This window comes from Stegostoma tigrinum, chromosome 2, assembly GCF_030684315.1.
Source record: "Stegostoma tigrinum isolate sSteTig4 chromosome 2, sSteTig4.hap1, whole genome shotgun sequence".
NCBI lineage: Eukaryota > Metazoa > Chordata > Chondrichthyes > Orectolobiformes > Stegostomatidae > Stegostoma > Stegostoma tigrinum.
The window spans coordinates 127,489,364-127,514,405 of NC_081355.1; the positions used below are offsets into that span (position 1 = coordinate 127,489,364).

The window sequence follows — 25,042 nt, forward strand, 5'->3', positions numbered from 1 at the left end:
CTTTGCTCTCCTCAATGAAATGTTTGTCAAAAAATCATCTCTGAATTATTTTTGCATATCCTTCAGTTGCAATAGTGCTCTTTCTTATGGTTTTATATGGGAACAATATGTTAGGGCTGAACTAGACCATATGGTCTGTAGAGCTTGCTCCACCATTCAATATGTTTATGGTTAATCTTGGGTTGCCAGTTCACTTTGCCATCTGATTTCTGTACCCCTTGATTCCTTGAGGGTAAATGGGCTTTGTATTCCCTGACCAGCAGAAACAATTTCTCAGCATCCAGTTTGACAAGTTCTTAAATTTTCAATGTTTAGATTGAATCTGCTGTCATCTCTAGAAAATATAAACCATATTTACTCAGCCTATTGTCATAGGACACTCTTATCACAGAATCCAATCCAGTAAATGTTGGCTGTTCCAGCTCAAATGTAGTATATCCTTCCTTTAAATTTGGAGACCAAAAACCCCCACACTATCTATGATGTGGTCTCGCCAAAACTTTGTACAAGAACAGGCAGCAAAGGTTATATATTCTATACCTTTTAATCCTCTTGCAATTCAGTTATCATGTTATTTCCCTTCTGAATTGCTTGCTGTGCCTGCATGTTGAATTTGTGCTCTTTGTATGAGGACACCCAGTGCTGTCTGAAACTTCACATTTAGCAGTATGGTAAATCCTTGTTTAGAACAAAGAACAGTACAGTACAGGAACAGGCCCCTTGGGCCATTAAATTGGTGCCAATGATGATGCTATTCTAAACTAATTGCATCTGCTTGTACATGTCCCCTATCCCTTTATTCCTTGCCTGTTCACATCTGTCTGACTCTTAAACATTGTTATATCTGCTCTACCATTTCCCCCTGGGAGTGTGTTCCAGGCACTTATTACCCTCTGAGTAAAATGAAAGGTTGCCTTGCACATCTTTTTAAAAATCTTATCACCACCCCCACCCCCAAAACCTATGCCTTCTCCTCTTTGACATTTCAATCCTGGGATTAAGACTCTGAATATTCACCCTATCTGTACCCCTCAATTTTGTATAACATGTATCGTGTTGTCCCCTCAGCCTCCATTAGTTTAGTTAAAACAATCCAACATCTTCCGATTAGCAATTGCCCTCCAATCTGGACAATATTGTGGTAAACCTCTTCTGGCCCCCTCTCCAAAGCCTCTATATCCTTCCTATTGTGTGGTGACTAGATCTACGCACAACAGTCCATATGTAGCCCAGCTCAAGTCTTGTACAGCTGCATAATGACTTGTCAACTTTTATATTGAGTGCCCCAACCAAGGAAGACAAATGTGTTATATACCGCCTTACCACCCTATCCACTTGAGGCAGCTATGGATTTGCACCCCAAGACCTCTCTGTATAACCAGTGCTCTTTTACATTTACTGTAGACTTTTCTCGTGCATTTGGTGTCTCAAATTGCAAAACTCTCATGTCCAAATTAAAATCCATCTGTCATTTTTCAACCGAAATGTCAATAACATTACTGACTGAAGAGGTCAGCACTCATCCTTGCAGAGCATCACTAGCACAGACCTCCAGTTTAAAAAAAACACTTTACAGATGTTGTGACCAAGTCAATTTTGTATCCAACTTGACTCTGCTGTGTATCCCATGTGACTTAATCTTCTGGACCAGCTTACCATGAGGGACCTTATTAAATGCTTTAGTTAAGTCCATGTAGACAATATCCACTGTCCTACCCTGATCAATCATCATTGTCACTCTCTCAAAATCTCACATTTTGTGAGACAAGACCACTCCTGTACAAAGCCATTCTATCCCTAATTAGTCTCTTCTTTTCCATTGCAAGTAAATCCTGTCCCTAAGAGTCTTCTCCAATAATTTCCTTGCCACTGACGTAAGGCTCACCAGGCTATACTTTGCTGGATTATTCTTGTTGCCTTTCTTAAAAGAACAAAATTAGCCATTTTCCAGTCTTCTGGAATTTTTAACTGTATCTAAAAAGGATACAAAGCTGTGTCAAGGCCTCAGTGATATCCTACCTTGCCTTTCGTTCCTCAGTATCGTGGGATAGACTCCTCCCGGCCCTGGGGACCTCCTGTTTCTCCAGACACCCAATGCTACCACCTCAATGATATGCCTTAGAATATCAACAAATTTCTTCTCAATCTTACCATCAGTTTTTTACAGTTTAAGCTTGCCCAACTTGTGCTTTCCTTTTTAATGACTAATAAGTCGACATTAGAAACATGAGGACTGTGAGCAGGTGTAGGCAATTGAGCCCCTTGAGCTGTACCATTAAATGCAATCCTAGCTGATCTCTGCCACAAGTCCTCATTCCTGCCTGCTGTTCAGAACCGTTCAGCTCATGATAAATTGAGTAAATTTTAGGAATTTAAGATGTCCCGACATCCCCTACACCTTCTAGGGTAGTGAATTCCAAAGACTCATGACTGTTTGAGGGAAGTAATTTCTTTTTGTCTGTTTTTAAATCTGTTCCCCTTGATCTAAAAATAAGAGCTATTGTTCTTGCTTGGTCCGCATGAGCAAACATCACTGTTTACTTTAAGATGTTATATATCTTGATTTAGGCTTCCTCTTATCCTTTTAAACTCTGGATACTATAGGCCTAAACCGCTCAGTCTCTCTCCTCACAAGACAAATGCCTCATCTCTGGAATTAATCTAGTGAACCTTCTCTGAACTGCCTCCAACACCATGACATCTCTCCTCCTCCTCCTCGTGCCCCCGCCCCCGCTCCCCGCTTCAAGTAAGGAGACCAAAACTTTTATATAATACTCCTTGTGATTTTACTAATGCCTTATGTGGTTGCATCAGCACTTTTCTGTACTTTATACTCTTAGTGTTTTTGCAATAAATGCCAAAATTTCATTTGCCTTCCTTAATTACCTGCTCTGCCTGGAGAAACACAAAGTTAATCTGGTAAATGAATGCTGATAATTACTGATCAAGAAATTGTCAGGTAACCAAATGTAAAGTTTTTCACAGGAGACCTCTACTTAAAGTTAAAGCCTTTGAAATGAAAGATATTATTGACCTGGTTAACAAATTTGCTGAGCAGCAGAAGGTAAACAAGAATTCCAGTTGGCAAGATGTGATCATTGGTCCTGCAGGATCTGTGTTGTGGTCTTGACCATTCATGATTTTGCATACGAATGTAAAGCTATGTATCAAATTTCACTAAGTTGACTGGCATTATAACCAAGTTAGATGGAGGCCTAAAGTTTGAGCTGTCAACAGGTGAAGTAAATAAGCAAAAAGGATTTTGTCAGAAAATGTGAAGGCATCCACTTTGGAACCAAAACTGTAGAACAGGGTACTTTATAAATGGTGACAAGGTACAAATTAGAGAATCTGTGATTGGAGTTCAATGGTGTGGACACAGTCAGCATTTGGGTAAAAATGCTATTAATAAGTGTATAATCAAGAGCTAATGAAATTCTGGCCTATAAGCTAGAGGACTAGAGTGCAGGTTGTTTAAAAGTTCTGCTTCGTTAGACAAAGTCCTGGTTTGTGTGTGGAATGAACTGTCAGAGAAAGTGGTGGATGTAGGTACAGTTAAAATCTTTGCAAGATGTTTGGATAAGTTCATGAAAGAGAAAGGTATAGATATTGGCCAAGTACAGTTAATTGGGATTAGCTTTAATTTAGGAACATGGATGATGTGAACTGATTGAACCAAAGGGTTTGTTTCATTGTTGGATGACTCTGACTCTATTTAAAGTTTTCAAAAAAAGTTCCAAATTTCTGTCTACCTTGGTATGTAAAAGGGTTTCTTCATATTAGAATTCTCGTTGATTTTTCATTGGTTTAATTCGCTTTTTTTAGTCCATTGTTGGTTTGGAGCTATGAACTGAATACTGATCTTTTTGGAGCGTGAGCAGCACCTTGTTTAAAAAAGAACAAGCAAGCTGTTGTTTGCTTTTGAGGTCAGGCCAGAAGGTTAACTGCAGGTTATTTTTCTTATGAAAACTGCTGTACAGATGCTTTGCCTTCTGAGAAACTTTATACTCAAGCAGGTCTTGAATGTGAACCTCACAGGACCTTGCAGGGAGATGGTTATTCTGGAAGAGAGAGGCCAGGGTTTGAATTGGTTTTTCAACTGTTTAAGTCAGAAGGATTATATCTGCAAAAGCTGTATTACTCTATGATAATGAAATGTGTGGCTGGATGAACACAGCAGGCCCAGCAGCATCTCAGGAGCACAAAAGCTGACGTTTCGGCCCTAGACCTTACTCTATGATTCTGGTTCTTGATGTATAATTATGCTATGAAGCCAGTATGCAGTAGCAATTTCTAACATTAAGTAAAGTGAGCTCTGCAGTGTATATTGTACTAGATATGAGATTTGTTCCAGTATAACTAAAGGTTTTAAAAAAAATTACAATAGTGCCGCTGATCCATTAGTGACAGCATTGTTACTATTGTCTAAAAATTTTGTACCATTTTTAGGCGAATTGAAAATTATGTCTTGGGCTGACTGCTAATCCCCATTCATTCAGATGCTTTGCAGTTTATACTTCAATTTTTAAAGTTTCAATTTTTACCATGAATTACCCCCTATCATGTGGAACTGGAACTTAGGGTCTTGAAACTGTAGCCTATGTGCGGAAAAATAGGTCTGTTTCCACTTGGCCTATCTATTTTCACGTGCATCCAAATTTAGCTAGTTCGTGGTCTTTTGATAGGGTCCTATTCCTCTTTAAAAAACGTCTGTCTTCTGATTTTTGACATTTTTCTTGTATTCCTCCCTAACTTAACCTGTTGCTTTCATATTTCCTTCCTCTGTGTGCATTCACACCTGTCTTTTACTCTTACATGCTCATGCCCCTTGCATTGTGTAAAGTCAGTCCCTTGCTACTGCCTCCATTATTGTTTTCCTACACTGTTTTTTACCCTTTTCCCTTCACAACTGGACAGGCCTAGAAATTTTGAAGCATTTGAGTGTTTTGAAGTTGTGTGTTCAAAGCAAAAAGAAACCAAGAAAAACGAGAAGGGATCAAGTGGCTTCTGGGCAACATTTCACCCAATAGTTTGGAATCAGACTAGATATTTTATATATAGCTGTGCTTATGAGCTGTGATCGTCCTTAGTTGAAGTGTCTTTGGTGACTTGCCAGTAAACATGCTTGTGATTGTTCTTCTGAATCATGAAAAAGGACTGTTTAAATTTGGCAGATTTGCACGGGGTAACTTAAAGTCATTAATCAGGAAATTTTTCAAGTGTAGCTAATGCTGTCTAGTTACCATTTATGGACCTTGATTTCCAGGTTGAAGTAATTACTGTCTGCTTGAAACTAGTTGCTTCCTAATACAGTTCAGTAACTGCTTAATTGACCTAAACACAGATGATCATGATGAATAAAGTTGAAGGAGTTTATTCAGGGGTTTTGTTGAATGAAAACATATTTTTTAATACTTTTTGGAACAAGTCTCAACATTTTGCTGAATTACTAGAGTTTTTTAAATAGGATTTTGTTAACAAAAATGTGTGGAGAAATTATCTGTCGATTTATAGTTCTATTAAGAAGTTTGCCACCTGCTACTGTCTTTAACATGGTGTTCCTCTTTATATGCCTGTCCACTTTTTGAACCGCCCCGTTAGTGCTTTTTCTCTCGCTGCTAACAGCAATCCAGCCTACCATATGCTAGAGAGCATTTTTTTTTTTGCTCATTTTGCTGCTGCTATTGATTAGTGCATATTTATATATTCATTAAAATAGGGCTGTAGTAACTTTTCCATTATTCTGTGACCCTTTACTTATACTTTATCTTTACCTTTGTCATGCTCCTTATTCTTAATATATTTGTTTCAGTCGTGCCACAGAAGAGCCTGCCTGGTTCTTTGGCTTAGATTCAGTGCTGTTTGGCTTTCGGTCAAAATATTATTGCATCTCATGGATTCTTGTATTAATTGGTGTTCAAAACCCTCTCTTTGTGCACTTTGTGTTTCGAATTACAGAATCTTCAAAAGTGAGTCCTACTCCACCAGTGCATGGATAACACCTTCAGTACGTAGTAGACAATGATTTGTGTCTAGAAGTATCTCCTTCCTTGTTCCTTGGTCGGGAAGGATAATATAAAAACAAAAGCTGCAGAGATTCAGCAGGTCAGGCAGTATCCATGAAGAGAAACGGAGTCTATGTTTCAGATCGATAACTATTCACCAGAACAGGGTCATGTAATGTTTACCATTGGGACCACACTCAGGCTGGTCATTAGTTGGTCATTTCCTAACAGGTGAAACCTTCCATTCGTAAAATTACCCTTCATTTTTCTGTCAATTTCTGCATTAATTTGATATGCCTAGTACTCTTCAGAGTTGTAATGGTGCAGAATGTTGCCGTTAGATCCACCATGTCTGCACTGGCTCTGTACATATTAATTCAGTGCCATGTCTTTTCCCTGTAACCCTGCATATTGTTTCTCTCTAAATAATCATTCAGTGCTTCATGAATGCTTTAAATGAGCCTACCTCTATCACACTTCCAGGCAATGCATTCAGACTCTATCAATTCAGTTTTTTTTTCTTGCCTTGCAGTTGTTTCTCTTCCAAATTTTAGACTGATCTCAATCCATTTACAAATGGAAATAGCTTTGCATATCTACTCTATGTAGACCACTCATGATTTTAAACTGTCAAATCTCCTCTTTGCCTTTTTCTTTACAAGACAAACTGTCCCAAGTTTTCTTAATAACTAAGATGCTTCTTCCCTGGAACCATTTTCATAAACCTCTTCTGCATTTTCTCCAATACATTAAATCCTCTAAATTTTGGCATTCCAGCTATAGTGTAACCAGTGTCTTGTGCAAGTACTTCATTGGTTCCCTGCTGTATGCTTCTAATCATGGCATTTAGTATACTGCATGCTTTATTAACTTGCCTATCTACTTGTCTTGTCTTGCCTTTGATAATCACTTAGACACCTGGGCGCAAATGTACCTCTGATCTTGCACACCCTTCAGTTCCCTTTTATGCTGTCCCTCCAAATTCCTGGTGTCAAAATGAATTCTCTCTCACTCCTGCATTGAAACTTCATCTGCCAATTCAAACCAAATCTGCCCACTTCCTGTATCCTTTTTGAAGTTCTCTCTTTTACCCTGTTAACAATCCTTCCAAGGCTTGTGGCATCTGTAGTCTTCGAAATTGGGTACAACGCATTGAGGTCTCGATCACTTTTAGATCAGGAAAAGCAAGGATTCCAGTAATGACCCCTGGGGATCTCCACTGGGGATTTCACCTTCCAGCTGAAAAATACTCATTAACCTTTTACTTATCCTTCAGCTAACTTGTACCCATTTTGCTACTGCCCTTTTCTATGATTAATAACTAAGGCATCAAATACCTTTTCAGAGTTTATCAGCTATACTGAGCTCATGTGCTGTTAAATTATTGTGGTATGCTACCATTAATGCTTTCTCACATTTGTGAATTATTTCACATGCATTCAGATTTGTAATAATCTTGAACATTTCACTTAATTCAGCAGCTAATGTTATTTCCTTTGTTCTTTGGTTAGCTCAGGTTCACTTGACAGCTCATTTGCAGTGAGTGATGCCAGTAGTGTGAGTTCATTTCTCAGCACTGGCTGAGGTTACCATGAAGGTCACACCTTCTCAAACTCGCCTCTTGTCTGAGGTGATCCACCAAGTTAAGTCACTGCTAGTTGTAAGCCTAATGGAAGAGTAACCCTATGGTCTGGTAGGGCTAGTGACTTTACTATTACTCTTAAAGTAGAATGAAACGATTCATGCATTACAGTAGATGACCTTTAGAATTGTCAAAAGGAATCTTTGCAAGAAATGGGTAAAAGAAATAACAAAATAATACATTTTGCTACAATTTTCCAGAGTCAATTACTGAACTGTAAAAGATTATGTTCAAAATGGAGGCAATAAAAGTGGATTAACACATGGTAATTAATTGCTATAGTATTCTGGTGTCTAGATAACCATTATAGGCCTTGCACATTTGTGTTACTACGTAGCAATAAGCATCAGAAGTACTGATGATTTCCCTATCGGTGTCATTAGAAACAAAAGATTTAGAGCAATAAATTCTGTGAATTGCAGCAACAGCTTTGACTTAGGAAACTTGACATTATGGTAAATTTGTTAAACTTTTGGAAGGATTGATATTTACAAACAATACAAAAATGAACAATCACTGAAATAAGAGCAGAATAAATAGAGGTTTAAAGTTTTTGAGAAGGTTTGTAGCTCAAGTTATGCATGAGGTTGTAGACTAGATGACCGAGTCAGTATGTTTGATTGCTGACGTTTCATCACCCTGCTCGGTAACATCAGTGCGCCTCTGTTGAAGCATTGGTGTTCTGTCCTGCTTGTTATTTAAATGGAATAATAAAGTGTGGAGCTGGATGAACACAGCAGGCCAAGCAGCATCTTAGGAGTACAAAAGCTGACGTTTCGGGCCTAGACCCTTCATCAGAAAAGCTTTTAAAATATACCGTGGGCCGATTTAAATACCTCAGTTCTGCTAGGGTGGTTGGCGTCACTTGTGGTTTTGTTTTTCAATGTGTTTGGAGTTCTGGTTGGAATGCTAGGTGTCAAGGAATTCCCTGGCATGTCATTGTTTCGCTTGTGCTACTATGGATATTTTGTCCCAATTGAGTTTATATCCTTTTGTCTAGGTATATTGAGACAAGCGAGAATTGGTCAAGTCTTTTAGTGGCTAGTTGGTGTTTGTGTATCCTCAGTGCTAGTTTTTTCCAATTTGGCCTATGCAATGTTTCTCACAGTCCTTGCATGATATTTTGTATATTGTTAGTTTATTGATAGTGGATAATGGTGGGTAATATAAGAACACCTGACCAGCATATACTGAAAGACTGCCCATGTGGCCCAGATACATACATGCACCAGCACCCATAAATGGAGCTGTATCAGGTTTTTATTAAAATGAGCCACATTACCTTGCAGCAATCTGAAAAAATTGCTCAAAGCAAAACAGGAGCACTTATATGGAGGTTTTAAAAGGAATAGGTACCCAAAAAGCGCAACCTGCTGTTATCTCCACAACAGACCGCAACAACATAGGCAGGCAATGGCCTAGTGGTATTGTCACTGGACTGTTATCTGGGATTTCTGGGTTAATGTTCTGGGGACCCAGTTTCAAATGCTGCCATGGAAGACTGTGGAATTTGATTTCAATAAATATCTGGAATTACGTATCTAAAGATGACAGTGAATGTCAGTTAGTGAACCAGATGGGGTTTTCAACAATGTCCTTTAGGGAAGGAAACTGCCACCCTTACCTGATCTGGCCTACATGTGATTTCTGATCCACAGCAATATGGTTGACTCTGAACTGCCCTTGAGGCAATTAGGGCTGGGCAATAGATGCTGCCTAGTCAGTGATGCCTTCATCCCATGAATGAATAAAGGAGGAAAACAACATGGCCAGACGTTAGTTGCCCTACCGTACATCTCTCATATATCTGAGATGTCCGCAAGACTACTCTGATCCCCAGGTATCAGGGAACCCCACAAACCAACAACCACCTTGTGACAGCTACTGACGAACATAAAGATCCTATACCCACAACCAACAAAACTAACATAATATACAAAATACCATGCAAGGACTGAGAAACATTACGTAGGCCTAATTGAAAGAAAACTGGCAATAAGGCAAGTATAATAGAATTGAATCACTATTGCAAGCTACTGTTTATTCAGGCAAGTTGCTGTTAATAAGATCTTCACAATGTCATTCCATACCTGAACACTACTGTGACATATCTGCAAAGCTTCATTTCTGCCTACATTAAACTGTTTCTTCTCACGGTCAATTTTGTTTTTTGGGTGGCTTCTACAAGATGGTATTTATAATTTTACTTTTCTTAAGGACATGTGTAACCTTAACTAAGTCTTCTCATTATTTATCCATACTTGGATTTCTTTTGCAGTAATGTTAGTTCAAACCACTTTCATATTGTTTAATATTCTGCACTGGACACTTTGTTTGCCTATGGGTATCTTTTTTTCACTTACATCTATCTTATTTTTATCAATCTTTCTAAAGACTTAACTACTTCTGTTTTTTTATATGAATTCATGGGATGTGGGAATTGCTGGCTAAGCCAACATTTATTTCACAGCCCTAATTAAGCTTGAGAAGGTGGTAACATCACCATTTTAAAACCTGGAAATCAGCTGTGTTGCTTTGTTTAGCCATCCAGAAACCCCCCTCAAGAAAGATTTTTAAAAACAAAATTGTCCAAGTGGAGGCTTGGGGACCACTTTGCAGAACACCTACGCTTGGTTTGCAACAAACAACTGTATCTCCCAGTCGTGAACCATTTTAACTCCCCCTCCCCTTCCTTAGACAACATGTCCATCCTGGGCCTCCTGCAGTGCCATAATGATGCCACCCGAAGGTTGCAGGAATAGCAACTCATTCTGCTTGGGAATCTGCTTGGGAGCCCTGCAGCCTAATGGTATCAATGTGGACCTCTCGAGCTTCAAAATCTCCCCTTCCCCCACTGCATCCCAAAACCAGCCCAGCTTGCCCCTCCCCCCAATGCATCCCAAAACCAGCCCAGCTTGTCCCGCCTCCCTAACCTGTTCTTCCTCTCACCTATCCCCTCCTCCCACCTCAGGCCGCACCTCCATTTCCTACCTACTAACCTCATCCCGCCTCCTTGACCTGTCAGTCTTCCCTGGACTGACCTATCCCCTCCCTACCTCCCCACCTATACTGTCCTCTCCGCCTATCTTCTCCTCTAACCATCTTCGGTCCCCCCCCCGCCCCCGACTATTTATTTCAGAACCGTCTCCCCATCCCCCCCCCCCCCCCGAAGGGTCTAGGCCCATAATGTCAGCTTTTGTGCTCCTAAAATGCTGCTTGGCCTGCTGGGTTCAACCAGCTTCACACTTTGTTATCTTGTAATACTGCCTAGCTTCCCTGGAAGGGCAGCTTAGCTGAGAATGCTCCCTTGGAAAGATTGAGTTAATACAGAGAAAAACTTCATTTTCTTTTCTGTGTGTAATTTTGATGAACAGTTTCACGTAACTTTTATATTAAGCAATGTTTAAAACAGTGGGGGTGTTAGTTGTCTGGGAAAAGCTAACTTTTTAAAAATTTCTAAACCAATTGTAGTAAGAGGACTTATCACACTTAAAAGCTTCCTTGGGGTTACTGGTTTCGAGGAAAAACCTAAGTTGTGTGCATACTGATTTTCATTGTGATTGAATTTTTAGGGATTTTAATTGTTGCCTTTTATGTCAAACAAAATGCAGTGTAGTTGGTTTCCACAGCAAGATTAAATTAATTGGACTACCTGAATACAAATTTCAGTATTGAGATTGTTATAGTGTGAGGTATATAAAATTCTAAAGGTGATCGATATGGTGGACTTTAAACAGCTGTTTGCTCTTCTGGGACAGTCTCAAACAAGATGTCATGGATATAGTGAGTGAATAGGTTCAAAACTGAATGGAAGAGAAACTGCCTCTCTCAGTGTTCGTAATCTGTGGAGCTTCACTGCCCCAGAATGCAGTGGTGGCAGAATCAATCAATAGATTCAAGAATGAAAAATATGTTTCTGATGAACATGGCGGACAGGGCTATCAGGAGCAAGCAACAAAGTAGAGTTGAGACTAGAATAAGATCAGCCATGATCATGTTAAATGGCAGAGTGACTTCAAAGGTGTAACTGTCTACTCCCACTCCCAATTCCTACAAGACACGGTGCCACTCTTGATTTTAAGAGCAATCTATCAGATGTGACTTCCAGTAATACATTGAAATGTGAATCACAAGGATCTTAGTGTACTTTATCACTGATGTTAGCATAATCATTTTATTTGTTTTTGTTTGCAGTCACCAACTATAATAATGTAGTTGAAGCAAGTTCAGATACAGATGATGAAGATAAATTGCATATTGTGGAAGATGAGAGTGTGACTGATCCTGGAGATGGTGATACAAATGCACTGGAGGATGACTTGCCAACAAAGCGTTCAGTATTATCAAGAAAAGAGGAGACAGACGAAGAAAATGAGAGCTCCAACTGGATTGATGATGATGGTAAGCATTTTGGGATTAGTGCTTTGAAAGAATAACGCTGCTTGTCTCTTTTAATTGTATATAGTTATTAGGGTTTAGACTATCTTGCCAGGAATGATAGTTAACTGTCAGCTCAAAGTCCATTGCTGTAAAATTTCTAGTGTGGCAATTTTTAATAATCGTAAACAGAACAACCCTTTGACCTATACTTCGTTGAAGGAGATGTGCAGCAGAAACAAGAGAACATCGCCACACAGATTTCACTTCAAACTGCACGCTTTTTCTAGTTTTGTATTGTCTCTCAGATGCGTAACTTGAGACCAAAGCACTGGAACTTCCTTCTGAACTCTGCCAACCGCCACCTCCCCAAACCCCAACACCTGCCATGGACTGTAGTTTTTGGAGAAAGCATACCACCACCAGTTCAGGTTATAATTGTGGCCTAACCTCATGTGGCCACATTATGAACTTGTGGCCTGTGGCCTTTGGCCTTTGAACAGCTGACGGGGGAGGTGGTGCTAAGAAAATTGATTTCTCTTTTGGTTGAGATAGCCATCAGTATTGAATGCACATTGTTTACATTCCCAATCCTCTGGTCATTCTTTTTCTTCCCTGTTTGCAGCATGCTAAGCATATTAAGTTCACACGTTTGTTGCAGATGTATGCTCAAAAACCACCATGACTCGTTGTCCTAATGGATCGCATTTCACTTGAACCAATATAATTGTAAAGACTGCTTTCTATGGAAAGCAGAAAAGGCAATTTAATTTTGTGCTACAGTGGTAAAAATGTTTGCAGCCAATATCATGGGCACTACCTATGTACTTAAGTGATTTTGTCAGTTCCTGATCACTCTGTTTTTCTTGTTCATTTTGCAGCTGATCCTCCTGATATAAGCTCCTGTCAGGATGTCACTGTCACCAATCCTGCTTGTATTAGTGTAGTTTTGTTTTAGCACTTCTTAATCATTTGTTCCCTTTTTCATTTCTATGCAAGAATTTTTTCCACTAATTGGTCAACTGTGGTGCAGTTCACTTTTTTTTGAAGTCTTCAGTAATTTTGCAGAAGAGCTACGTGTCGAAAAGCGACAAAAGGTGCATAATTTATGTAGGCTATTCTAACTTAGTACAAGTTTACGGGCAGACATCTATCACACCAATCTGGTTTGGAACTATATTGCCATTTGTTCACCAGCAATACGTCAAAATCCTGAAACACACTCCATGACCGCTGTGGGTGCAAACCAGATGAACTGTAGAGGCTCAAGAAATGGCTCACCACCTCCTGCTCAATGGCATTTACGAATGGACTACAAATACTGGCTTTGAAAAGACATTCACATCCCAGGAATACACAAAAATTAAATCTTCAACATTCAATTTAATGCAAATGTATTGTGATGCATTTGGAAGGAATGACACAACAGTATTTTTAAATATTGCTATTTGAAGGGTGTGCACAGCAGAGAGACTTGGGGACGTATTCACAAATCTTTGAAGATGGCAAAATAAACTGAGTTATGAAAGCAAATAGGACCCCTGAATACAAAAATGAGGCAATCATTAAATCTTGGTTAAATTTCAGCTGGCTAAACTGAAATCTCATGCTCAGTTATGAGCATCATATTTTTTGAAAGGAGATCATAGTGTTGGGAAGGCTACAGAGGAGGTTTATCCGTAGGATACCAAGAACTTCAGTTATCTGGGAGATTGGAGAAGTTGGGATGGTTGTCGTTTGAAATAGAAAAGTTACTTATGGACTTGATAATAAAGGTATTTATAATTGTGAAGGATCCTCTCTGGAGCAAGAGTGGTGACACTATTTCCTTTGGCAAACCGATTGGTAACCAGAGGTCCAAGATTTAAAATAATAGACAAAAGGACTGAGGGGAAGTTGGATTTTATTTTCCAGAGCCAGATTTTATCTTGTCTGCGGTGGATTATCTGAAAAGTTGGTGGAAGCAGTTTCCATAGAAAACTTCAAAAGGTGTACTTCAGCTGTGTACTTAAAGGAAAAGTTACATGGCTCTGAGGAAAAACCCAGAATGTGGGTCTGAATTTACCAAATTTTCTAAGTATTGATATAAATATGATAGTCTAAATGGCACTTTCCTATGTTGCAAGATTCTTGGATTCGATCTAGAAAACTATTGCCTTAAGTAATTTGTGTCTAGGTCTTCCATTAAAACTATTAGTCTTCGTAATTTTAGCCCCAAATGATACATCGTTGTTAGTCTGGACAGTGTGCCAAATTTGAAGTTTGGCAAAAATCCCAAAGGATTATGAAACTGCTGGTTTAACATCCTCATTCAAAAGGGAGACAAAATCATAGCTAACTGCAGATCTGTTAGCTTGACATCGGTCATTGGGAAGATTGGAGTCTGTTACAAGAGATGCTATAGCACCATTTTAGAAGTACAGTAAAATGAAGCAAAGTCAGCATGGTGTCTCAAAGGAGAAATTGTGCTTGACAAATTTATTGCCATTCTTTGAGGAGATTACCAACAGGATAGATCAAGGGGAACCAATAGATGTAAGAAATTGGGAATTCCAAAAATCTGGATTTTTTGAGACAAAGGTTGCTTATTAGTATAAGAGCCCATGATGTTGGGGGTAGCCTGAATAGAGGATTGGCAAATAGAGTACAGAAAAGGGGGATATTTTCAGGGTTGCAACCTGTAACTAGTCGTGTGTCATTGGGATCAGTACTGGGGCTGCAATTGTTTACAATGTATATTAATGATTTGGGTGACAGAAGTAAATGTACTGTCATCAGTTTTATGGATGATCTAAAAATTATTTGGAAGTTAGTGAAGATGATGCAAGCGATATACAGGAAGATATAAACAAATTACATGAGCAAGAACTTGACGTAGACTGTAATGTAGAGAAAATGAGGTTATGCACTTTGAAAAGAACAGTAGAAGGACTAAATACTAAATTTTAGAGGGAGGTTGCAACGCAGGGATCATTGTGCATAAATCATGAAAAGCTACCATCTAAATTCAATGGGTAATAGGGAACATAACTAAACTGTTGCTCTTTTATTAAGGAATGGCATATTAAAATAGGGAGGTCTTGCTAAAATTATTCAAGGCTACACCTGGAATACTGTGAATAGTTTCCTTTCCTTTCTCTAAGGAAATGCGTACTTGGCATTGGAGGCTGTAAAGTATAGAAATAGGATTAGGCCATTGAGTCTGCTGCACCATTCAATCATGACTGATACTTTTCTCAACCTCATTCTCCTACCTTCTCCCCATCACCCTTGATCTCCCTACCAATCATGAGCCAACTTAAGTCTCTCTCAAATATCTTAATGACTTGGCTTTCACAGTTTCTGGGGCAATGTGTCGCTCAGATTCACCACCCTTTGGCTAAAGAAATTCCTACTCATCTCAGTGCCGACAGTTTCTCCCTTCATTTTGAGCTGTGCCCTCCGGTCTTTGTCTCTTTTACTAGTGGAAGCACTATCTGCACATACGTTCTATCCAGACTTCTCAGTATTCCATGAATTTCAATCAGACTCTCCATCACCCTTCTAAACATGAGTACAAACCTGAAGTTCTTGACCACTCCTATTATGACAAGCCTTTCATTCCTAGGATCATTCCTGTAAACAGATCAGAGAAAGTTTACTAGGTTGATTCAGGGCTGGGCAGGGTTTTCCTATAATGAAAAGTTGAGTAGGTTGGGTTTGTACTTAGTGGATTTTCGAAGAATCAGAGGAGGCCTTATGAAATATACAAGATTCCTGACTTCCGGAAGCCTTTTCCATAATCTACAAGGCCCTAGTCAGGAGTTTGATGGAATACTCTCCACTTGCTTCGCTAGGTGCAGTTCCAACAATACTCAAGAAGCTTGACACCATCCAGCCCAAAGCAGCCCATAAGATTTGGGTGACGTAGTGGCTCAGTGGTTAGCACTGCTGTCTCACAGTGCCAGGGACCCAGATTCAATTCCACCCTTGGGTGATCTGCACATTCTCCCCTTGTCTGCATGGGTTTCCTCTGGGTGCTCCAGTTTCTTCCCACCGCCCAAAAATATGCAGGCTAGGTGGATTGGCCATGTTAAATTGCCCATAGTATTGAGGGATGTGTAGATCAGGTGGATTATGGAGGATGGGTCTGGGTCGGATGTTCTGAGGGTCAGATGTGGACTTGTTGAGCCGAAGGGCCTGTTTCTACACTGATCTGTGATTGGTACCACATCCCCAAGCATCTATCTCTACCTACGCTTGGTAGCAGCAGTGTGTGCAATCTGCAAGATACATCACAGAAATTCACCAAAGATCCTTAGACAGTACCTTACAAACACACAACTACTTCCATCTAGAAGGCTAAGGGCAGCATGTACATGAGAGCACCACCACCTTCAGATCCCCATCGAGGCCCCTCACCATCCTGACTAGAAAATATATGGTCTTCCTTCAGTGTCGCTAAGTCAAAGTCCTGGACTTCCCTCCATAAAGGCATTGTGGAACAACCTGCAGCATGTGAACTCCAATGGTTCAAGATGGCAGCTCGCCACCACATTATCAATGGCACCTTGGGATAGGCAGTTAATGCTGGCCAGCCAGCAACACCCACTTTTCCATAAGTGAATACAAAGAGGAATTTCCTCTGTGGGACATGAATCTATTGAATACTACAGAGAGCTGTTCAGACTCCATCATTCATTCTTTTATTCCGGAATCAAGGTTTATGGGATTAAGGCAAGAAAATGGCCTACTTCTTATAATCAGTATAACTTAAATAGACAGGGTGGAATGTGCAGCAAGTCAGCCTCACTGTGAAGCAGAGTAAGAGGAGTGTGTCATGTGTCAGCATTATTGAGAAGCGGATTCAGCAAAGGCAAGGTGGAACCTATGCTTCTGAAACAACAAAGAATGGCTGAGCAGCTTCATAAAGTGAAGAGCAAACCTGCATGAGCAGGGCAGTGAAGGTGGGTGATGAAAAACTGATGGCCAAGAGCCTGTTCAACTTGTTGCTTCATCTAAAAGCCAACACGTGACATCACAGGAAAACAAGTGATTGATGTGTATTTCTTCTGTTGAAGCATACAGTTAAGAAATACACTTTTTAAAAATTTTTCACATGCGTTATTTTAATTGAATGGAATAGAGATGACTGTGTAGATGGTATACCACAGTTGTTGTACGGAGGAGCTGGTAGACACCAGTGCAGTCCACATCTTCAGCCAGTTTTGGCAGATGGAGGAACCCCAGCTTGGAGATGCAAAAAGTTACAACACATCAGTGAGGGCCTGAGGTACTTGGACATTTTCATGAGGCAGCCACAGCCCTCAGATTAATTGCATTAAATTTAGTCAGTGGTCATGGACAGGAGGGTGTGGCTGAGTGAGGCAGAAATCTAGCTTTGGAGGAACACTTGGGATAACATGTTGGCATTGGTTGAGAACTGGTCAACAGTAAACAGGATAAAACCCAAGAATGTCCGATTCATTCTTGGGTTAGCCGGCTGACAATTCCTGCTTGGGTTGCAGCTCCCAATATATATGCATGATATGGAGGTTAAATATAATATTTCCAGGTTTGCTAGTGACCCAAAACTGGTTGGCAATGTTTGAGCAAGATGCAACGGGGGTTCAAGTAGGTTTAGAAAGGCTAAGTTTTTAGAGTATAACAGATGGAATTATAATATTAAATGCGCATAGTTATCAACTTTGTTTTCACTAGTACATTTGTCAAAGCTTTTCAGCTTGATCTCATCAGGACAATTTGCCAAAATGCCAATTCCGGGGGGAAAATGACATTTATACTGCATGATGGAGTGAATCCTGGTTGGTTTGCAATTAGAATCTGGTAAAGGCATTGCCGTGGAGACTGTACCCATTAATGCTGATTGACAATTACCTGCCACACGATGTTTAAATTTAAACCCAGGCAGGTTGCCGCTGATCAGAGCACTGCCCTAAGAAAAAAAATGAGCCAATGAATAGCTATCACCTACTTGAACTGAAATGAGCACAGTGCATGTGCAATTGGTTCTGCTGTAAGGTGTATTTCATGAAAGCAAATCAGCTGTAATGTGACTGGTGAATAATGGATGCAGTTTGGATAGCGCAGACTTTCTGCTTTACAGCTATAGTGATTTTCTTATAACGCAGTTTTCTATGACAATTTTCTATAGCATGAGATCATACAAGAACACAACTATCCTGTTATAGGAGAACTACCTGTACATGCCCTTTTCTTTCTGTCTGCAAAGGGCAATTCCCTGTGTACGAGTTTATATAACATTTAGCACATGAATCACATCTAATGTTGAACATTGAAGAAACGTTTTAGGATTGGACTATCAAATGACAGTTGCCTACTTTGGTAGGAAAACCAGAAATTTTTTGAATGCCGTTTTTGACAATAGCTTTATAAACCAACCTGGGTGTCCTTGTTCGTAAAGTCACTGAATGCTAAGATGCAGGTGCAGCATGCAATTAGGAAGGTAAGTAGTGTTTTGACCTTTATTGGAAGACAGTTTCTTTTCAGAGTTAAAGAAGTGTTGCAATAATTTATATGGAATGATAGTTAGGAAGATTGTGTATTGTTTAGTTTTGGCCTTGCCTTGGGAAAGACAAACTTAGCAAAAATGGAGTGCAACCAGCGTCCACCAGACTGATCCCTAAAATGGTCGGATGCCTTGTGTGGAGAGACTGAGTAGACTGGGCCTCTGATCTCCTACAGTTTAGAAGAATAATCAATGATTTAATTGAACTGTACAAAATCGTCATAGGGCTCAAGAGGGTAGTTGTAGGACATATAATTTCCCTGCTTTGGGGGGAAAGGGCTTTTGAATTAAGGGACCCAAACTCAAAAAGAGGTAGGCCATGTAGGACTGAGAGGAGACTTTTATTTCAGAGAAGGGTAAATCTTTGGAATTCTGTACCCCAGGTTTTTGGATGCTCAATCATTTGAATACACTGAAATCAAAGATTTCTAAATATTATGATATTGAAAGATATGGAGATTGCTTTGGAAATTGATGTTGATGATGAATGCCAGCTACGTTTTAGCTAAATGATGGAACAGGCTCAAAGACAATGGCAATAATTCATTTCAGAGTCTGAAAGGCCTATTTGTGCTCCTATTTCCAATGCTCCAATTTTTCCTAAATTGTCGCCAACTGACTGACTTGACTTTTCTGGTCAGATTACAAAGGATTGACTAGAGCAGTGCTGTTGATGTGATGTATGTAGACTCTCATTTCAGGAAGTGCTGTGCAACAAACTGGTAGGCAGAGCAACATTGCTATGAAATGGACTGAATAACAAGAAACAAAAAAAAACAAGACAGAAGGGAATAAGAAATGTGATTAAGCAGAGAAATAAAGGATCCAATAGGGCCACAATGGAAAATAATGGGAAAAGCACAAGTAGTGCTAAAAAGACTAACCTTACAGGTTTCTACCTTTAATGCAAGAAGTATTCACAATAAATTGCTTGAATTAATGGTACATAAATCAAAACAGGTGTGATGGTTGGCACTTTGGAGACTTGGCTGCAGGATGACGGGATGGGAAGTGAACGTCCAGGGATATTCCATTTTTTAAAAAAAATGTTGTTGGAGTTGCATTGCTGGTCAAAGAGGTGATTAACGAAGTAATGAGGAAGCATAACAGCTCTGACAATGTGGAATCTGTATAGATAGAGCTGAGAAACACCACAAAGCAAAAAAAAAAGTTAGCGGCATTGTGCATAGATTCCTCAAACTGTAGGGGTGATTTGGGATGGCATTAAATTGGAAATTAGAGACACATGTACTAAAGGAACATCTATAATTATGGATGGCTGCAATTTGCATATAGACTGGGCAAATCAAATTACTAACAACAATAGAGGAGGAATTCATGTAGTGTCTATGGGCTGATTTTCTGAATCAGTACTTTGAGGAACCAATGAGGGAACAAGCCATCCTGGACGGTACTTTTTTTTTGGAACTGAAGTAAGGTTTACAATGAACTATCCAATGTGTTGTGTTAGGCTCTCTGCTCTTGCTGATTTTTGGTAATATTCCTGGTATATAGGGCTCAATTTCAAACTTTGCACATCATATAAAACTTGGAAATATTGTGAACTGTAAAATGGCTGGTGCAGTACTTCAAAAGGATGTGAACACATTGGTTGGGCAGGCATACAAACGACTGAACTTTTAAAGGTGGCAGGATGGGGTTGGACATCAAATTTGGGATGTGAAAGCAGCAGGGCTGCAGAAAGTGTTCATGGAAATGGTTTTGAGGATGAGTGGCTTCCATTGATGGATTACAGAAGTTGGGAGTGTTGGAGAAGAGAAGACTGAAAGGTGACGTGATAATGCTATTCAAAATCCTGAAGAATTTGGACACATCAGATGAGGCAAAACTGTACCTGTTGGTAGAAGAGTCAAGGACTAGGAGGCACTCATTTAAGGTAACTGGCAGAAATAATGGTGTCTTGAGGAAGAATTTTGAAGCATAAAGTGTATAGGATCTGGAATGCGTGACCCAAAAGTATGGAAATCAGTTCAGGTGAGGCATTGAAGAGGATTTGAATAATTAAATGAAAGGAAAGCGTGCACAGGGCTGCAAAGAGAATGCAAGGGAATCACTACATGAATTGTTCCTTCAGAGAGCCAACACAGACACAGACCCAATGTTACCTCCTGTGTTGTGACCATTTTAAGGTTGTGATTATAAATTTATGCAGATAATTCCATTATAAAAAGAGATGTAAGAATTTGGTAGGAATTGGCCCAGTGCACACTAATAATGATTTCTAATATGTTTGGAGAAAGACCATTTATTCCTATAATAAGGCTGTTCTCCTGTCACTTTGTAATTTCATAAAACTTATCCAGGAAATGTCTTCAATTTCTTTTAGAAGCCATTCCACATTATTCCTCCTTCCCACTGTTCTGACTCACCAGCTCTACTCTTCTCCCCGCCGCCGCCCCCCAATTCTGTCACCAACAATGATCCTTAAAATATCAGTATTCTACCACCAGCCAGCGCTGTCAGACTCTTTTAACGTTGCCTAAAGGCCATTCCAACATTTAAGAAACTCAAATATATCATATCGCAGTGCAAATTTGATCGCCAGTACATCAGTCAACTCCTCTTAGTACTCTTGCACCATAGACTTCCAATATTACTAAGCAATATTAACTTTGCCCAATATTACTGTGTGCTTCCTAACTTACATCTTGAAATGCCTTCTACCATTTTTTTCTAGTTTATTGAAAATAAGTTTAAAACTAAACTGGATAAAAGCACTCTCTCCATGACTCCCTTGTTCGCTCCACACTGCCCTCCAACCCCACCACACCCGGCACCTTCGCCTGCAACCGCAGGAAATGCTACACTTGCCCCCATACCTCCTCCCTCACCCCTATCCCAGGCCCCAAGATGACATTCCACATTAAGCAGAGGTTCACCTGCACATCTGCCAATGTGGTATACTGCATCCACTGTACCCGGTGTGGCTACCTCTACATTGGGGAAACCAAGCAGAGGCTTGGAGACCGCTTTGCAGAACACTTCCGCTCGGTTCGCAATAAACAACTGCACCTCCCAGTCGCAAACCATTTCCACTCCCCCTCCCATTCTTGAGATGACATGTCCATCATGGGCCTCCTGCAGTGCCACAATGATGCCACTCAAAGGTTGCAGGAACAGCAACTCATATTCCGCTTGGGAACCCTGCAGCCCAATGGTATCAATGTGGACTTCACCAGCTTCAAAATCTCCCCTTCCCCACCGCATCCCAAAACCAGCCCAGTTCGTCCCCTCCCCCCACTGCACCACACAACCAGCCCAGCTCTTCCCCTCCACCCAGTGCATCCCAAAACCAGTCCAACCTGTCTCTGCCTCCCTAACCGGTTCTTCCTCTCACCCATCCCTTCCTCCCATCCCAAGCCGCACCTCCATCTCCTACCTACTAACCTCATCCCACCTCCTTGACCTGTCCGTCTTCCCTGGACTGACCTATCCCCTCCCTACCTCCCCACCTATACGCTCTCCACCTATCTTCTTTTCTCTCCATCTTCGGTCCGCCTCCCCCTCTCTCCCTATTTATTCCAGAACCCTCACCCCATCCCCCTCTCTGATGAAGGGTCTAGGCCCGAAACGTCAGCTTTTGTGCTCCTGAGATGCTGCTTGGCCTGCTGTGTTCATCCAGCCTCACATTTTATTATCTTGGATAAAAGCAAGTCAGTGTTGGTGCTGGAAATGCCAAACACACACACTTTTTTTTCAGAAATGAAAACTAAACTGATCTGACAGCATTTGTGGAGGATGAAACAGTTAACATTGAATTCACTATGTGACTGTTCCAGAATTCCAAAATAAGCACAATTGAAATTGCATATCTGCACTGAATAATAACCCAAGTCACTGACTTGCACAGATGTTAATGTGACCATGTAAATTGGGTATGAGAAAGATGTAATTTTAAACTGATGATTGGACTGTACTATTAAATAATAGACGCATCAACTCACCATACACTTTGATCACTGTAGATTTATTTAAATATTTAGTTTGAAATACTTGTTGCACTTCTAATTTTGTCAGCAATGTATTTTGACGATCATTAGTGCTAAGCTAATGTGAAATACAATCTATTAATATTTAAATTTCAACAACTAACTAAAAAGCCTTGGAATTTGGTTTGAAGCAAAGGTGTAAGAATGAGATGGGCACTGAAAAATGGCTGCTGCATCACCTGAAAGCAGCCAAGTTCAATGGAACTTGCAACCAGTGTGAAAATAACATGGCTGAAACTGCTTCTCCCGCTGAAATAGGTGTCCAAGGATAATTATCCGAACATTAAAATTCCTCATCTGGAATATTTCACTCAAAATGAGACCTTCAAATAAGGTGGACTGACACTTCTTGATTCCAGGTATTGTTAGAATGAAGGCTTTGATTGAAACTTGTTGTATAAAGAGGAGGATTGAAAAGCCTATCTTTCCCAAAGAATAATGGGAACTCTGACAGTGGACCATCAAATCTCTCAAAAATGGATTTTCCCCATTGCGGACTAATAACCATGATTGATGTTTTAAATCTCTACTCAGTGACAAGCCATAATTATAAGCTTGTGTTTTTCACTACAGAAAACAGTGATGTGAAGGTGAAGAACTGGCAGAATGTGACGGCTTTCTTTCCAAGTCCACAGTGACCAGCCCTGATAGAAAATTGACTGTGAACCTTGATCTTTTAAAATGTGGCTATCTGTATTGCACAAATATGTTTGAGAAAAACTGTAATTTTCTTTTCAATCTGCCTCGTCTGAACATTTTCCTTGTTCTGTTTGGTTGCATGCTTGCATTTATAGTAAAGTTTGGGACTTTTTTTTTGTTCCCCACCTTTTTGCCCTTTACCTTGAGTGAGTTCTAATGAACTTCGAGGTCTGTATTGATAACTTGAATGTAGTTATCAAGTACATCCCACTTTGGGGGGTGCGAGGGTGGGGGGAAATACGGATCTGTTGAAAAATTTCGAAAAAGAACTGTTGTGCGAACTTCAGGTCTGAAAAGATAGGAATTTATTTGTCCCTTCAGACTTGTGTGTAATGTTAGCCACAGATCATGGCCAACCTTTTCACAAACTTGCTGACTATCCTTTTTCCTTCTTTGTATGAACCTGTGTTGAAACTTGAGAAATTTATGTCTGGCCGTGTATCTTTTATCCTGGAGCATTTGATCTATATAGCAGTCTTCAATCCAGTTTGTTGAAATTAGCAATGCAGGGAATGCATGTGAGAATCTGTAACATTTTCCACCCCACCTTTCTTTGCATCCCTGAAATATGTGGGTTATTGCCAACAAAAGTTGAATAACAATAAATATTCATTATGTGGGAGAATCAAAAATAATACTGAATGGACGAGGGAACTAGTATCTGACTAGTATCTGTGGAATCATACCTCAAAGGAGCTGAGCCATTCATGAGACATGCAGGGAGTAAGTTGAAAGGAAACCAAGTAAATGATTTTTTTTAAAATTCAACTGAAGTCCTTTTTGACTTTTTGCTTAAATATTTAGTCCATTTTGAAATATATGGAACAGTGGGTGCACTGTTTGATTCTGTAGTCTAGCAACTATCTTGCAATTTGAAAAGTCCAATGCAAGTCATGGAACCACGTCAGATTCAGGGACAGTTTGATTCTGTTATGCCCAAGGATCGGTCTTTTGCCCACTCCTATTTTTCAGTTACATTGTCAGACGGTTTATCTGACATCTGGTGCTGGATGTCCAAAATTTCCTCTCTTTGAATATTGTGAAGACTGAAGCCATTGTTTTCAGTCTCTGCTCCAAGCTCCCACCCCTAGCTACAGATTCCATCCCTGTCTCTAGCAACAGCCTGAGGTCACCAGTCTGTTCACACCCACAGTTCCACATTTGATCCTTAGATAATATTCTGACTTCATTCATGCCATCTCTAAAGACTGCCTGTTTAACTATGGAAAATCACTTGACTTTGTCTCTTCTTAAGCTCATCTGCATAAGCTTTTATCTGTGCTTTTTTAATGTCTGGACTAGTAACTGATATATCACACTCCAGGTTGGTTTCCCATAGTCTACCCTGAAGCTGAGGTCACCTAAAACTCAATAAAAACTGAAAGAACTGTCAATACTGTAAATCAGAAACAAAAGCAGAAGTTGCTGGAAAAGCTGTGCAGGTCTGGCAGGATCTGTGGAGGAAAAAGAATCAGCTAATATTTCGGGTCACCTGGACCCGAAACGTTAACTCTGATTTTTTTTTTGTTTTGTCCGTGGATGCTGCCAGATGTGCAGAGCTTTTCCAGCAACTTCAGTTTTTGGCATCTAAAACTCAGCAGTCATCTAAAACTGAATGTCATAATGAGTCCTATTCCTGAGTCACCACTTTGCTCACTGACCTATATTGATCAAGCAACATCTTAGTTTTAAAATTCTTTTCAAATCCCTCTTATAGCCTTGCCTCTCCATGTCCCTGTAATCACTTGATATCTTTTCAAACCTCAGATATCTGTACTCC

At 40.0% G+C, this 25,042-nt stretch overlaps 1 protein-coding gene across 8 annotated transcripts in view; it reads left to right on the forward strand.

The window, feature by feature from the left end:
* Nucleotides 1–25,042, forward strand: part of zeb1b (zinc finger E-box binding homeobox 1b) — a 147,687-nt gene that overhangs the window by 67,902 nt on the left and 54,743 nt on the right. For all 8 annotated transcript variants that reach the window (XM_048548986.2, XM_048548920.2, XM_048548975.2 and 5 more), the window contains one exon: nucleotides 11,842–12,048. In XM_048548986.2, the coding sequence (XP_048404943.1) occupies nucleotides 11,842–12,048 (207 nt within the window). The remainder of the gene's footprint in view (nucleotides 1–11,841; nucleotides 12,049–25,042) is intronic.